This window comes from Meleagris gallopavo, chromosome 17 (assembly GCF_000146605.3).
Source record: "Meleagris gallopavo isolate NT-WF06-2002-E0010 breed Aviagen turkey brand Nicholas breeding stock chromosome 17, Turkey_5.1, whole genome shotgun sequence".
NCBI lineage: Eukaryota > Metazoa > Chordata > Aves > Galliformes > Phasianidae > Meleagris > Meleagris gallopavo.
This window is the reverse complement of record NC_015027.2, coordinates 7,434,649-7,450,719: the sequence shown is the minus strand read 5'-3', so window position 1 is coordinate 7,450,719 and position 16,071 is coordinate 7,434,649. Positions and strand designations below refer to the sequence as shown.

Here is a 16,071-nt window from a genome sequence, read left to right as displayed (position 1 = left end):
TTTCATTGAATAGATTAGATATTTACAAACCAAAGACTTTCGAAATTTCACCATTTCAATAGAAGAATGTGAACTTTTCTCCACGTAGATGGGACACGAGAAGGTCAAAGATTTCTCACGTCCCTCAGCTTTAACTCTCTTCTCATCCTTTTTTCACCATACCTTGGTATAGTGATATTAGTTAGTGGTCACAGCATTAAGTGGTCGTGGCATTAACTAATTTTATGCAGAGTTGGAGTCTTCCTTCAAATCTCTTGTCTGTGGATGATGCTGTTGATGGGAGTGGTGTGGTGCCATGGAGACTTGTGACTGAGCTCTGTAGGAAGAGAGAATCTGGATCTCAGTGCCTATAATTCTCAGCATTTTCAGCAGCTCTATTTTTCTTAAACCACTGGCTTGTATTGCCTTACGTTGCAGCTAATTTGTTGGTTTGGTAATTGTGTGTTTGTGAGAGAAATTTAGTTGAAATACACCAAGGGAAAATGGCTGTTGGTTTTAAAACGCTTCTCCTTGTTTACCTTGATCCCTCCTGGACTTTGGATTCAGTGAGATGGTTAAATTGATTATTTTTTCCTAGCTTAGTTTGTGAAAGAGCTCCAGGAGACAAGCAGTGAATCATCCTGTGCACTCAGGACAGATTGGTACACGCTGAGGATGTGCTGAGCCGGAACTAGGAGAAAATGGAGCAAATCCAGTGTGTGTGGTGCACCTACCAACAAGGAGGGTTTCTTTTTTTTTGTTTTTTTTTGTTTTCAGAACTGTTATTTTGGAGCACACCACAAAGCAGATCCAGGTCTGTCTGGTTTGAAGCAATCAGAAGGAGTATGATTGATAGAACTGTGTATATGGTTAAAAATAAACGCTGTAATCTTTGGTCCTGAATAACACATCAGCTGTAAATTTGGATTGCTTTTTGTTTGTTTGTTTGCTTTCAGTGTGGATCAAATCACATGAGTGCCTGAAGTGATCCCTCACAGAAGTAATTCCTCAGAAAAGAGAATAAAATGGTAATTCTAAGTAGTGGTCTGGTAGTTCTGTTGACCTTTATTCTTTGTTTATGGTTGTGAAACAACTGTAGGGTTTTTGTTATATACTACACACTTTCTTTTTTTCTTATTTACTTATCCTTTAATTTTTTTTAAGTGGGAGAAGTTTGTCTCCTGGATGTTAAGAAGTCCAAGCCTGTTCCAGCATTATGGAAATACAATTATTTGAATGTGAAAGCTTTTGTTTTTTTCCTGAAATTTGGAAGTTTATATCCAAGTGAAATGAACAGCAAAACCTTTTAGCATCCTAAACTACTAAGTTCATTAACAATACTTAGGCAATACAGAATAGCAATGGGATTTCTTATTCTTTATTATCTTTATTGTTTGATATGCTATCAACCAAGATTGGTAATTACTAGAGACGTTTATGTGATTCAAAATGGCTCATAGTTGCATGCACATCCTGACTCTAAGGCTGAAATGAAAGAAAGCTGAAATTCTGGGGGAGGAAGGGAGCAAAACAAAACCTCTGGAGTTTCTTTATAGTTGCTAATATGCATAATATTAAAGGAATCTGAATGGCCACTATAACAGGTTTGTTCTTCTAAAACCAGAGCCCTGCGTATGGTTACTCCATTCCAACCCCGCCTTCTCAGACCGTGAGAGGAGGAGAGGAAGGGAACTGTTGCAAGCCTGTTACCATGGGCACGCGGCTGCAGGCTGCTCGTGTGGCTGGGATCCTGCCGCATCTGCACTGCACGGTGAGTCCTTCCTTGCGTTTGCTGCATGAGGATTGTTCTCGTTAGATTCTTCTGAATGCCGGTAAGAAACTGGTGCCTCACGAAGAGTTGCCTCTCAATACCTACAAGGCTTCTTTTCATAACCAAATCATTGCCTCTCAACTGAGATATCTTGATTTGCTTGTAATTTTCGTGTGAACACTATTCTTCCGTGTCAAACTAACTACTGATTTTGTTCTTTATGAGTTGATGTTGGGTGAAAGTTTGATGTGCCAAGAAATACGGCAACTTTGTTGTTTCTCCTTTCCCCTTCTGACCTAATGAAATCTGATACCCCTAACATTAATAAGCATGCTTTATGCAGTAGCATTTAAAATGGTGAGGTATGGGCTTTTTAAATTAAGCACTACGAAGTCATTTGAGGACTAAACTATAGCAGTTGTGTTGAATTAAGTGAACAGTTCTGTGTCATCCTCCAGAATTAGTCAGTGCCTTTCTACTTAGAAAAAGCCACTATTTCTTTCTCCATTTGTGCAGACAGAAATCATCCTTTTTCATGAGAAACATGTTTTCTTTAACATGAGGTCAAAAAGCTGACAGTTGTACTAGGAGGAGACAAGTCCAAGAAGACTGTTCATTTTTTGTTTTTAATGTTTTTCCTGCGTTGAGACAATTCCTCAATATTTTGTCTCACTTTGCATGTTTTCTATTTGGCAGAACTGACCTGAGTTTGGAGGATGAAGTCTAACCCAAAGCATATGGTTCCCCCAGTGAGCAGGGACAGAATAATCTCCCAGTTTCCTAAGGTAAGAGTTCTTTATCCCTTTGCTCAGAGGATGTTTCACCTGCCATGTGTTTCCCTTGTGCTAATAGAATTTTGGTTTGATGTATATTTGATGTCTTCTGCTAAAACTGCAAATTGTTTAAGTATTTATTTCAGAGATGAATGTGACCTTGTTTTCCCATTCGGTGCTGGTGCACTTAATAATAAACCAGGTTTCTTCCTCTAACCTTTACAGAAAGTGACTCTTGCAACAGAAGTGTTATCTTACAATATCTGTTCTTTTAGCCAAACATTAATAATTACCACACTTACAGAGTTCCGACACTGAGAGGAAATGAGAACCATAGCTGTTATTTAATATTCAGAAAGACTAATTAGGTCTATGCAGATTTTTCATTTGAAGAATTTGAAGCAATTTTAATCTTCTGTGTGAGTAGGAAACTTAGTCATACTGTAGATCAAACATAGAAGGCACTGTAGGCAAACAGATAGAGAAGATCATTCTTACCCCCAAAGAGTTTTATCCTTGAAGTAGAATGGAATGGTTAGGGGCAGGTAAGGACAAAGAATTGCCATTCTGTTTTTAATTTTGTTCAAAACACTCTTTTAAGAGGATTTTGCACTTCTTTCATTCTCAATCTCAACCTCCTATTTTGCTTTTAGTTTTATGAAAACTGTCACTGTTATTTTAAGTAAATATGAGGCAAAACATGCTTTCCTTGTTTGTAGCCTGCTAAGCTTAATGGAAAATTAGTAATAGAATCAGTGCTTCTCACAAGGAAGAGATCTAAAAGACTTTGTAGTCTGAATGATTTTCTAGTGACGTGTTCCCACTTGTGTTCTTCTTGAATGTCTTAGATTATTGGAATTATTTAAGATAATTAATGTTGTACAAACTGATTGACAAATATATTTACTGTGGAAGTTCATTAGGGCTCTGATACTTGGAGCTGTTTAAAGGAATTTTACAAACATACCTGTGCATCAGCCTTACTGCCTTCTAACCCAAACTGTCCCTTTTCATGAGCTGGAGTATCCCTGTGCTCGACAAGCTTTTTGAAGTAATCTCCTTTTCTATCTCACCTTGCTGATTTGGCTTGCTGATAAGTAGACATTACAGACTTTATCTCAGTAGCTGTTCTCTTGTGTCTCCAGTGGTACACTCCTGAGGCCTGTCTGCAGTTCAAAGACCACTTCCATGCACAGCTCAGGACTGCCTGTCAGCAGAGCACCGGAACAGCTGGGCAAGTTTCTAATAAGCCAAGCAATGAGACAAGTGTTTTAACCTCTTTATAGCCTGATTCCTCCGTAAGCTTTTCCTGATTCCACATGTTGAGCATTCCAGTGTGACTGAAATCAGCTTAACCTGTCTCCATGGTTATTCTATACCATTTCACAGTAAATGAATGAAATACTGCTTCTTCAAATAAGTTTTAAAGATCTTTTTCTTCCTGGCTTAAGTGAAGTTGAAGAAATAAAGTTGTTGTTTAGCAACAGATAGCTTAGTTTAAAGGATTAACCAACTGTTTGAAATTCGTGTTGAATTTTGATCATGCAAGTCAGCATGAAAAGCAAGTCCTAGAGCATTTGCAGGGACAAGAACAGATGTACTGGCACCAGTAGAGAGTACGAAAGGACTGCATACTGAGTGTACCAAGTAAGAACTAGATAAAGGCTTTGGAGCAGATATAAACACAGCAGTTTTAAGTTGCTTGTAGCACATAAGAATCTAGCTTTAATATTTTAAAAGTATCCATGCTGAGAAGTTGTCTTAAATGTTTCCTTAAAACTGGAGCAAAATTCTGGACTAAGAAATCTAATGAAAAATAAGTCTTGAATTCTAATGTTCTTTAAATTTTTTTTCTCTTGTCATCTCTCTCCCAGAACACGCACATGTAGTAGATTTAATTTGTAGTGAGTTAAACCAGATATAACCAGATACCGCATTCAGTACAAGATTGAATCTTTTGTTTAAAAAGCCATTCTTTGATACAAAACAATATTAAACCTTCTAAGCCATTTTTGGAGCATGTGCAGGGGAGATGTCAATCCAAGTTTCAGTCAGCAAATACTGTACACTCATTTATCCACCTGTATCTCCTAACAGATATGCTACATTTCAATTTTAAGAGTGCAGGTGAGTCACCTCCAGCCCATCTGCTGTATTCTGTGGGAGAACCCAGAGCAAAGAGGATTATTTGCATGAGGCAAGCTTCAGATTAATGTTATTTCAGGTAGTCAGAAAATGTATTGGCTCTGACCATTATTTTTTCCCAGAGACAGATTCTGCAACAGGTTATTTTATTATCAGCAATTTCATGTTTGTGCACTTAAGATTTGATTCTATACTATTTAAGTCAATGAAAAACTTGTAATTAATTTTAGTGACGGAAAAGTATAAAGTTGTACTTTTGAAGAGCTCTATGAATGTAGATGCTATATGGTCTTAAGTGCAAACTGTCAAGTGTATAATCTTTCCTCGACAGCATTTCTAATAAGGTCTTTCTGCCCCATATAAATTATATGCAAAGTAAGAAATAGGCAAATTCTGCTCCAGAGTTTTTGACCTTTTTCTTTCTTACTATTTAAGACTCCGATCCTTCTGCAGCACTGTGGCATTCAGGTAAACTGGAGTTGCAGATGCATTAATCACTTGCAATTTAAGGATCTGCATCAGAATTGCTGCAATGACAATATTGAAATTACTACTAAAAGCATTAAATGTTTTTGAATATTCCTAACAGGCTGAAAATATCCAAAGTGGTTGTGGTAGGAGACGTCTATGTTGGGAAAACGAGCCTCATCCACAGGTATGGTGTATTTCAGCAGGTGGATTGATTCTGCCCTTTTCCAAGCTGAAAGTGTATCACTTATTGCAGTAAAGCTTTCAGGAATCTGAACTGAAAATATATATTCAATCAAATATGACATTGTGCAGTATTTGCCAGACCTTGCAAATTCAGTGAACAGATCTCTGAATTTCTGTAGCTTGTGATTGCATTCTGTCTGTTTGCACTTTGAATTATTTCTATGTTCCAAAGTAAACTTGTTGCCTATTAATCTCACTAATAATCACATGTTCCTTTTGTATTTTTGACCCAAAATATATTATTTTGTAACTAAAAATTTGATGCTGCCTCTCCTACACAGCACAAAGAAATTGTTTTGATTCTTATTTCATCCTGAGAACTTGCTGGATGTATGTACTTTCCAGTTTGTTATTCCCTATTTTTTTTTTAATGTCTCGATGTTTTTATATATGCTTCTGCATAATATAACCGCTCCACTATTAGTTAGTTCTTTTCTGTATAATTTATCTTAGATAGTGTTACTTTGCAGCTATTTGTAGCCATGAGTTACTAAAATTTCATCCTTGCCCCCTCCTTCATTGCAGGTTCTGTAAAGATCATTTTGAACGAGATTACAAGGCGACCATCGGGGTGGATTTTGAAATTGAACGTTTTGAAATAGTTGGAATACCATATAATCTCCAGATGTAAGTTGAAACGTGGCTTAAATTCCACATACAGTATGACCTCAGAAGGGTTTAAGTTGCTACAGGCTCTGGTAGTACGAAGATTTAAAAATAAAATAAAATAAAAAGCCCATAGCATAATATGATCTGAAAAACAGGTTCTGCACATGGACTTGCAGTTTTAATGAAATAAATGAATAAGTAGAATCTCTAATTTCCTCTTGGATCTCACATTCCTGGAAACGTTAGAATTTTGTCAATGAAAATTCATTTTGGAAGTCTTGCACTATTTGCAGTTCTTTTTTACTCAAGCTTCTTGGAAGAGAAGCAGAAGCTTTTGCAACCCATTTTGTTGGGTGCTAGTGTTGTGTTACTGTGCCATTTGGGGCTAGTAGGCTTTAAGAGCCCTTGACCTCACTGAAGGGGGTCAGGGGATTCCTGCAGTAATTGAAATCAATTTTATGGACTCCGATTATTTCAGCATCTCCTAATTGCAAAATAAATGTCATTCTCTAAATCACAAAAAGATCTAAGTGGTCTTTCCGAATTTTAGCTATGTTTATCAGCTTAGTGGGAATCCTGGCCCTCTCACACCTGCTTTGGTTCCACTGAAGAATGTCCTTTGCTATTTTACCTGGCTAACTGTATTGTTCTATAAAGTGCAGTATTTAATTATCTATGCTATAGCGTGATTAGAGCAGAGATACGATTCATTGGATGAAGCATTTTAGTGCATGAATCTTAAAAAACTTTTTGCTTAAGAACACATTTTCTCTGAAATATCAGTGCCTAGAGATGTAAACAGATGGCTAGTGAGATTTACTGAAAAACACACAAATTATTTCCTATCCATTTTGGTGCCATTTTATTGTTGAAAATTCTATTCAGCACTGCCTTTCTGGAATTTGAATGCCTTTAAAGTCTGCACTGATATGTCAGTATGTTGTCAGTTGAAACAATAAGGTTCATGGGCTGCTAAACTTCAGGTTCTGTTGTCTTCAGATTCCTTGGTGGTGATGTAGAACATTTCCATATGATAAGCACTGGTGCCCCCTCTTGCTGAGATTTCTGTACAAGCTACATCTACAAGGACTGGCAGTGCTGTGCTGTAACAAAGTCTCAGACCTCTGTAGTACTGGCTGTAGGTGGGAGAACTGTCTATCATCTTCATGAATAAGCAGTTCTTTCTTTCCTTTTTCAATTTTATTTATTTACTTACTTATTTATTCTTTAATGGAGTCATGAATGCACTGGTATCGAAGTATCAGTTGCAAGACTTCAGCATGAGCAGATGTATGATTTATCTAGTATAAGTGCAGAAAATGCATTTTCAAAATTAGATTACCTGGAAAGATATAAATATGATATAGATGAAGTTGAGATGTTTTAAGAAAAGAGTATTACAGTACAGAATACAAATGTTTGAATTGTGTCTCAAGAAACAGTCTCCAAAATGACCAGTTAAAAAAAATCACTCTGGATAAAACCAGAACTGGAATGGCTTAATTAAATAATAGTGCTTTACTGTATTTCTATCAGAAGTTAATGAATAACATGTTCCAGATGGAGAAGAGTGTGATACCACAAGTGTTACCAACTTGTACCAGTCTGTTGCTTCATTAGTATGTTTGCTCAGGTTACGCTTGATTTCATCAACCTGAAGTTTCTTTTTTCCCCCATTTGCACAGATGGGACACAGCAGGTCAGGAAAAGTTCAAGTGCATTGCATCTGCTTATTACCGAGGAGCAGAGGGTGAGATCAATATTAATTTGATACTGCCTGTAACAGGAGATTGTATATACACCTATATATGCTCCTTGGAAAGACACATGTGGAAATCCACATGCGATGGAATGGGATCACCATTACTGGGAAGAGGGAGAGACTGAAAATCTCACGAACACATTTGTTGCAAGCTCTGAATGTTGTGATGATGAAGTAATTAAAAATTGGTACCTGTGTCTCAGGAAGGATGGGGAATCAACCTAACAGTGTCTCCTGAGTCCTCCGTGTTAAATCCACTGTTGTACTGTATATGTGTTATTTCTGTTTAACAAGATTAGTTTAACTGGAGAGACTTCTGATATGCTTTTAAACTTAATTACTTTTTTTCTGTCCTTTCATTACAGTTATAATAACTGTGTTTGATCTAGCTAATATCCAGACTTTGGATCACACCAAGTAAGTTTCTGTATTTTGGCTTAGCCTTTACAGCTTTCACAGAAGGTTTAATTGCACTGCATAGTCTGCAGTTGTTGAGAACTTACTGGATCCTGAGAGTGTTATATACCTACATAGACCTTGCATTTTTAATTCAAAATGTATTAGTTCAAGTACTTAAAATGGTTTGTTTATAGCAGCACACCAGCTGATGTGAGTAAACTTGCTTCACTTTAAGCGCAGGCAGCAAAACACTGTGAATCTGTGATCCACACTGCTGTCACCAGACTGAGAGCTTACATGTTCTAACATACTGCTACGACAATAAAGCAGATACGTGTTTTTCTACAGCTTGTACTTTGTCTTTATCAAATGTGTACTGGGGTCTTTCCTCAGACTACTGCTGTGGCATTTAATGCATCCACGAAAGACTTCGTAAAATTTTATATATGTATAAATATATTTTTATATATATAGTATTTATATAAATATTTTCTATTTTAATATATATATTAGTGTATCTGCTTGACTGAAAATAACTGAAACATTTGAACCTGATTTCTGCCCCCCACACGCTCTTCCCTCCTTGACTGGTGTTGGATGATTCTAGAGAAACTTGGTTGCCAGAGTAACAAAAATATACAAGCCTATGAGACGAGTCATGCAACCTGGGGAAATGCTTTATAATTTTACTGAAGAAGTTATTACACTCTTCTTTTCTCCCTTTGTTGCCTAATCTGCTATGTTGTTTATATTTTTTTCTTCTGCTTTTTTTTTTCATTATCACTGTAAAATTTTTGCCTTTTCCATTATACTGAGTATTATTATACTCGTCCCTGAGTATTAATATTATTGTAAAATTTACACTCTACTGCGAGCATGTTTCCACTTCTCAGGAGTGGAAGGCATGCATTCAGTGGAGTTGGAATAGCTCCTGTTCCCTTTCTGTCTCAAAAACCAACAAACAAACAAAAAACCACCACCACCAACAACAAAAAGGCCTTTGACACTCTTGCATCAGCTCATTCTCCGGCTTTTCTTGTGACCCGGTTATGTGTCTCTGTTTCAGTTATTCCATACTGCCTCTCACTGATTTGCTCATCTCTCTTCTGCTTTTCAGACAGTGGCTGGAAGATGCTTTGAGGGAAAATGAGCCAAATTCCATCTTCATCTTTCTGGTTGGAACAAAAAAAGATTTGGTGGTGAGCAAATGGCAAGATATTGATATGACTGATCACAGATAGCAAATGAATGGGAAAATGAAGTGCAAGAAAGAAAAATGTATTAAAGGGGGAAGAAGTCTTAAAGAGGAGATAAGAGAAATTAAAAAAAAAAGCAGAAGGTGGGGAGAGAACCTTGTATTTGAGCATACTAAGAATAGATTGAGTAGAAAAAAAGGATCTGAGACAGAAGTAAGAAGGATTAAACAACAACAAAAAAAATAATCATTATGATTACTCAGTCCTGTGACTTTCTGCTAAAGGTAATTGATTGTAACAAGAATTTGACCACCGATGACTGCTATTTTATTTATTGCTCTGTACCGTGCTGCATAACTAGATACAATTGTTGCTCTTGTTAGTTATTTTGCTTCAATGTAACAGAAGGTAGATGGAGACTTCCAATTTAAAAACAATGTTAAGTAATTTCTTTTCCAAGCATCTGAATGCTTCAGCAATAGTGTCTGTTTGCACAAGTTCTCGGGGAAGGACAGAAATGCTACAGTGAGAAACAGGAAGCATCCCACTATAGGTGCTAGCACTACTTCTGTGTTATTACCAGCATACTTCTTATGTTAAAGGTATTCCTTGGTTTTTACTTAGTCGGATGCTGTTTGTGAAAGGACAGAGCTAGATGCTATCCGCTTTGCCAATGACATGCAGGCAGAATACTGGTCAGTTTCAGCCAAAACAGGTAAGTTACTGCAAAGGATATAAAAATAATGTAACCAAAGAGGCTAATGTTAAAATGGGAGGATGCTGAAGTTCCTTATACCTTTATTTCAGTATATTTTTTAAGATCTTGTTGCATTTTACTGCTTTCAAGACTTCATATTTATTAATGGTTGATTTTCAGTTAAGCATCTGCACATGTGCTTTCATTGTTGTGTATACAGAAAGGTGTGCTTAAGCTACTGCAGTGTCTAAGCATGTTTAATTCATGGATAATTACTTAAAGACATGTATGCACTTCTACTTGATTAGGAATGAAAATATTGTGCCACAAACCGAAACCTCCTTGTTGCTGAGTTTAAAACAAACAAAAAACAAACAAACAAAGGGCACATTATTCTAGAGTGGGGAAAAAAGAGAATTTCTCCCTGCAGTGATCGGAAAAGAAGACAGATTGGTGGAGATGCCTGATCCTTCCCAGTATTAAGTAGTGGTCTGTTCACAGGTGTGCTTGTTCATATCTGATCAGGCACTGTGCAGTTGCAAAAACGCATCCTTTTTGTTCTGTTTCCTAGGGGAAAATGTCAAAGAGTTCTTTTCCCGTGTTGCTGCCTTGGCCTTTGAACAGTCCATGATGAGGGAGCTGCAGAAAACCACGGGGCACATGGCTCAAATTGGGACAGGAAACCTCATCAGTATGTTAAGTTTTGCATGTCTGTATTTTGCATTTTTATGATCTCAAGGACTGGGGAGGTTTTTTGAGCACTGAAGCCTGTCTCACAAAACTGCAAGCATATTAACTTCGGTGTCTATCTGAGTGACTGGGGCTTCATTCAGCTCTTGTTACCTTTAATACTGGGTGATATTATTTCTTATGAACTGAGTTTATAACTTTTTGGCTTCTACAGGACTGGAACAGAACCTGGTGGAAATCTCAGGAGGCAATGCTCAAGAAAGCTCGAGTTGCTGCTGATTTTCAACTCTTTCTGCAAATGCCTAACCTCTCTGTAGTCCAGCAGACAACACCTGCAACAACAAAAGCTCTAAAATCAGAAGTAAAAAATTGTATTTTTAGAAATGAGGGGAAAAAATATTATTCAAACTATCTTTCTGAGGGCTCTCTTGCTGTTGAAGGCTTACTTGTGCTGGATGGTATTGTATAAACTTTTTTCTGTGTAGTAGAAATACGACCTCCTTGTCTCAGTGCAAGAAGACATTGCCAGCACTGTGTGCTCATCTGTCTGCCGGAAAAACTTGTAGTCAAAAGTTATGTCACTTTATAATGTTGGGTTTTGATAATTCTCTAGAAATCTTGATTACTGAAGTTGCATTCTCATGGGAGCAGAATTCCATTGGCAGTTCAGAGAAAAGGGTACTGAGAGCAGCCTGTCAGAATCTAAAGGGAGGAGTATGGGAAAGAAGGGTACAGATTCTTTAACAGGTCCGGGGCCACGGGGAAATGGTTTCAAATTAAAAGAAGGGAGATTTAGATTGGATATAAGGAAAAAGTTTTCTGCAGTGAGGGCAGTGAGGTACTGTCACAGGTTGCCCAGTGAAGTGGTGGTGCCCTGTCCCTGCAGACATTCAAGGCTCTGAGCAACACGATCTGGCTTATGATGTCGCTGTTCATTTCAGGGACATTGAAAGGGAACTTTAAATGTCACCTAGTCCAATTCAAACAGTTCTATAATTCTAAGCTAAAAATATTCTAGATTCTCAACCATTTATTTCATCAAAAATTGTTTTCTATGAAAAAGTGAGTCGAAAGATAGCTTACAGCCTTTTAATTTTTCTGTGGCTTATGATGTAAACTAGAGCAATTACAAATAATGTAATAGAGATCTAGGATCTTATTTTTTTTTTTTTCTTTTGCAATTGATTCTGTCGGTGAGGACAACAATGTAGCATTTGGTAGAGAAGATGAATATGTGGGTATGGAAGGAGTCTGACTGTGGAATATTCTGACCTGCATCTCTTTCACAAGATGATGAATATACACTCCACTTGTACCATGTCTGATACTGAGTGGGCACCATAGCCACAATATTTGTGCTTACTGAGTTTGAATGAGAGTAGAAAAAGACATTTCACTCTACTGCTGTGTATAATGCATGCATATAAAACATGTTGCATTTCTGTAATGCTTTTCAGAAGCAATTTTACAAACCCATTAGAGCCACATAGCCATTGCTTCATACTGTGCTGTGAGTGCATGAGTACTGCTAACCTCATATTACTGGTAGAAGTTCTTAGAAATAGTATTAAAATCTTTTGTTTGCATGTGGAAAATTTTCTATGAACTGATTTGAAACTCAGAATTTTGTGTGTTGTTATGATCCATTTATTCTCAGTTTGTTTCCTTGTTAAAGATGTTATTGTAAGAGGAAATAATTCATATAGTAGTTATTATTCTAAAGGTGTGCTTCAAGGCTGTTTGCTACCCATGATGAACAGGCTCGAGCCTGGATTTCTGACCAAATTGTGCTTGCATCTACATTTTTTTGGACATAAGCAGGTGTCTTGTTATGCAGTTTGAGCACTCCTGAAGTGTGTCAGAAAAGAAAACTTGGACACAATACCAGTTACTATCATTTGAAGGACAGTAACTGACTTGTAGGGTGGACAAGTTCAGTGTGGCTGCTGCAGCAGTCCCTCAACTAAGTATTATCTATACCCATGGTGCATTCTTGTAGTTTCACGTGGCTGTTACTGAGCAGTTACTGGTTCTGTCTCTTTCCTAGGAGCACTGATAATGGTCCTGGAGGTCAAAAGGCAGGTTTTGCAGGATGTCTTCCTGTCTATGCTAGGTAGGTGCTAGATTTCAGTGCAGACACAGGGTTGGTACCTACAGTGCAAAATGAATCATATATATATATATATATATATAAAATTCATGAAATAAATAAAGAAAATAAATCACAGACTCTTGTTGCTTACTGTAATTCTCATACAAAATCAGAGACATTATCTCTTCAGCAATGCAGTTGTGTTGTTTTGAAAATCAACTGGGACAGTTTTCCTAATGATTAAGTACATTGCTTGAGGTCATTAGTGGTTTATATCTTCTGTAGTTCCAAAAACTTTATGCAAAACTGCATTAGTCTGTTAGTCAGCAGCTATCCTCTGGAGATGGTCTGATTCCATTCAAGCTACGATGGATGCTTTGAGACTTTTTTTAAGCCCCTGTGAGGCTGCCCCTGTAAAGTATAAATAATTGATCATCAAAAATGAATCTTAGATCTTACAATTGATGGATTGCTTAGGAAAGCACAAAGGAAACCTAACCTTGGATGGGAAAAAAAAAAAATCAGATTGCAAATTCTTAAATGTTTTTATCTTGTTTATGTTGCATCTATGCTTGTTGATCCATTTTATCAGCAATTTAATTTGCTTTGGAAAGCCTTCAGATTGTGGAAAGCAGTGTCAGAACAATTCTGTTAACTCTGAATGCAGGCAAGCTAAAACATAATATTTTTTTTACCAGGTGAAGCCTTCATAGTGTTGATGGCACCAGTTTCGGAACCATTTCCTTGTGGAATTTGCTGATAAGAAATCAGAGAATGTGAAATTCATAATGAGTCTGAAGCAGAGTTAAAGAGCAGGTGTAATTATCTCCACAAAGATAGACCAGTGTTATGCTAGTTCTTGCCTTTTATAAATACAGGTTAATCAGTTAATGAGTTTCTATTTAAATAAGTATGTATATCTCTGAGGAAAAACAACTGGTAACAAATCAAGAGCCATTCAAGAAAGGCAGGTAAATCTCATTTTTACTGTAAAAACCTTTTGTTTTCATCCTTAGTGATATTATTTCTCCCTTTGAGTGATGAAGTGACCCTTAGGATGTTTTCTTTCATACTCTTGTAGGTCATATGATTCATATAATTCCTGTTGCTCTCCAAGTCAGACTCACCTCACTGCCATTCTCTGAGTCCTAAGAAAGAGGACTGCTATCATAGTATAATGTATGCTGGACAGGACTTCAGGAGATTATTGGTCATGTCAAACTACCACAAAAGTGAGTGCTACCTTACGCTACAAAGATAGTTTCTTAATTTCAGCCACATATTTATCAGAAATCAGGGTTTGTTTCTCCTTAAAAAGCTCCGCTTATGTGCTTCGGTTTTTTTTTTTTTCCTTACAAAGACTCCTGATTCTTCCGTGCTGGGAGACACAGACACAGACAGACAGAAAAACAAATCCCCAAAACCAACCCAAACTTCGTAACTGAGAAGCTCCAGCGCTCTAAATGCCAAGCGCATCAGCTGTTCTTTCCCACAAGAGGGAGCTCCGTGGTCAGGTCGGTGCTCGCTCTGCTTCTGCGGGCGAGGCAGCAGAGGGTGCGTGCTGGATACGCCCGTTGTTCAGCTCCCTCAGCACAGCACTCACTGCTACAAATCACAGATGTGTGTCTGCCGCTATGGCCTTAATGAAATTTTGTAACCTCTTAAAATGAATGCATAAAGGAACAGCATCGATTCAGAGCCCACTTGAGCGATCACCAGAATTTCTGACCTTGCACCTCAAGAAATACAGAGGGTGCAGTTGCTTAATAGTATTTGCCACAAGTGAATTGTGCGTACAGAAAGGCCTCCTGTGATCCATTGGAAATCTTGATGCATCTGGAGATGGCACAGATGTGAGAAAAATGAGCCCAAATAGAAAACACTCCCGAAATAAATTTAAAAATAACAACAAAACCAATGGTACTGAATTAAAAGCAGTGTCCAGATTCACGACGCATCCCCATGGTGTAATATATGTGCCAATATTACAACCATGCTAACACAATCTTTAAATTTAACCTTACTGGGAATGCATTGCATATCAGAATGTCAGTGGTCAAACAGGCATGAAGGCAAATAATAGCAATGGTGAAAAGCCAGTTGTTTTCTTCCTGTGAAACACAGATTTCTTGGAAGGCTTGTATAGATATTGACTTGGTATACAGATTTTATTATGACTTTGATTATAATCTGTTTTTTGTATAGATCAGCTGATGCGTTAAAAGCTGAGAAAACAAGTGCAGGAAAAGAGGTTAAGGGCAGGAAACAAACAGCAAGGGAGATGCACTACTTGAAGCTGAATGCATGATTAGCCATTTGTGATGTCTGAAAATACTTTGTGTTGTCTCAGAACACGGAGAGGAAAACAGTTTAGTGGGTTGTGAAGCACTGCATATTTTGAAGGTAAGAGAACTGCTCCTCTGGCAGTGTGCTTCTCACTCTTAAGGAGTTACACCAGTTGTTGCTGGGGCTATATTCCACCATCTTTTCTCAAAAAATATATGAGAAAAGATATACATCACTTGGGTGGTTTGTCCCACATCAGACATAAAAGGAGCAGGTTTATGAGGGATACTGAGATGTGCAATGTTTCACTTTTCTCATCATCCAGAAAGGAAATGCAGTAATAAATATATATATATATAATTCCACTTTTCCAGAGGCTGAATTAGCATGTGAAAAGGGCTTAAGCAAGGCTATGTGCCATGGTTTGAGAAGCGGGATAGTAAGCAGCCAAACTTCTGGTCACAGCTCACCACCCTTCACCCAGAGCTGGAGAGTGGTGCTCTAAATTGTTTTGGCTAGCACAATATATAGGGCAAAAGTGAGAGTGATGATGGAACAAAGCAGGTTTGGTTACCAGTATCATAGCGATTTTGAGTACCAGCCTGTCATTTATCGGTGTACCTGATCGTGAAGAAAGGCTTGAGTGAACGAAGTGCCTACTAATAAACAGCCTTTGCAGCTGTGGGGGCAAACGTGACCTTTGAAGGTGAGCTGCATCCGTGCCCGAGGGAAGCGCCGCTCCGAGCACAGGGCAGGGCGCTGCTGTTTATCCACGGGACGAGCGGGCGTGGATGCAGGGGCGGTCCGCGCTCACAGGGACGTGCCTCGTCCGAGCCGAGGTCTGCTGCCACCCGGCTCGGTTGGTGAGCGGTCCGTGGCCGCAAGCGCGAGCGGACGGGCGTGTACACGGCCTGCAAATCCGCGCCTTTGTCTCCCCGGCGGCCGCCTCCCAGCGTGC

The 16,071-nt window shown here is 38.1% G+C and overlaps 1 protein-coding gene and 1 long non-coding RNA gene across 3 annotated transcripts; one reads left to right on the top strand and one right to left on the bottom strand.

Annotated features, from left to right (window-relative positions):
* The first annotated feature begins 582 nt into the window (after window positions 1–582).
* RAB36 (RAB36, member RAS oncogene family) lies at window positions 583–15,079 on the top strand. Of its 2 annotated transcripts, none has more exons than XM_031555989.1 (12): window positions 583–1,007; window positions 1,604–1,750; window positions 2,447–2,535; window positions 3,669–3,757; window positions 5,258–5,323; window positions 5,908–6,009; window positions 7,677–7,741; window positions 8,119–8,170; window positions 9,270–9,351; window positions 9,973–10,063; window positions 10,617–10,736; window positions 10,950–15,079. In XM_031555989.1, exons 3-12 carry the CDS (start codon window positions 2,467–2,469, stop codon window positions 11,012–11,014), a joined length of 801 nt encoding a protein of 266 aa, XP_031411849.1. In that variant the 5' UTR covers window positions 583–1,007; window positions 1,604–1,750; window positions 2,447–2,466; the 3' UTR covers window positions 11,015–15,079. The 2 variants fall into 2 exon arrangements, with proteins under 2 accessions (XP_031411849.1, XP_010718593.1); XM_010720291.2 differs by having other exon boundaries at window positions 1,604–1,811.
* On the bottom strand, window positions 6,017–9,263 carry LOC109370347. Its single transcript, XR_002120407.1, has 3 exons — window positions 8,704–9,263; window positions 7,946–8,035; window positions 6,017–7,333 (listed from the first exon to the last, which is right to left on the bottom strand). It is a non-coding gene; the product is annotated as an uncharacterized LOC109370347 (long non-coding RNA).
* Window positions 15,080–16,071: the final 992 nt, after the last annotated feature.

What these genes read in the sequence shown, in the direction of transcription:
- RAB36 (XM_031555989.1), top strand. Translation starts at nt 2,467, where the DNA reads ATGAAGTCTAACCCAAAGCATATGGTTCCCCCAGTGAGCAGGGACAGA. An exon ending in TAATCTCCCAGTTTCCTAAG is followed by an intron (nt 2,536 to 3,668) that starts GTAAGAGTTCTT and finishes TTGTGTCTCCAG; the next exon opens with TGGTACACTCCTGAGGCCTG. An exon ending in ATACCATATAATCTCCAGAT is followed by an intron (nt 6,010 to 7,676) that starts GTAAGTTGAAAC and finishes CCATTTGCACAG; the next exon opens with ATGGGACACAGCAGGTCAGG.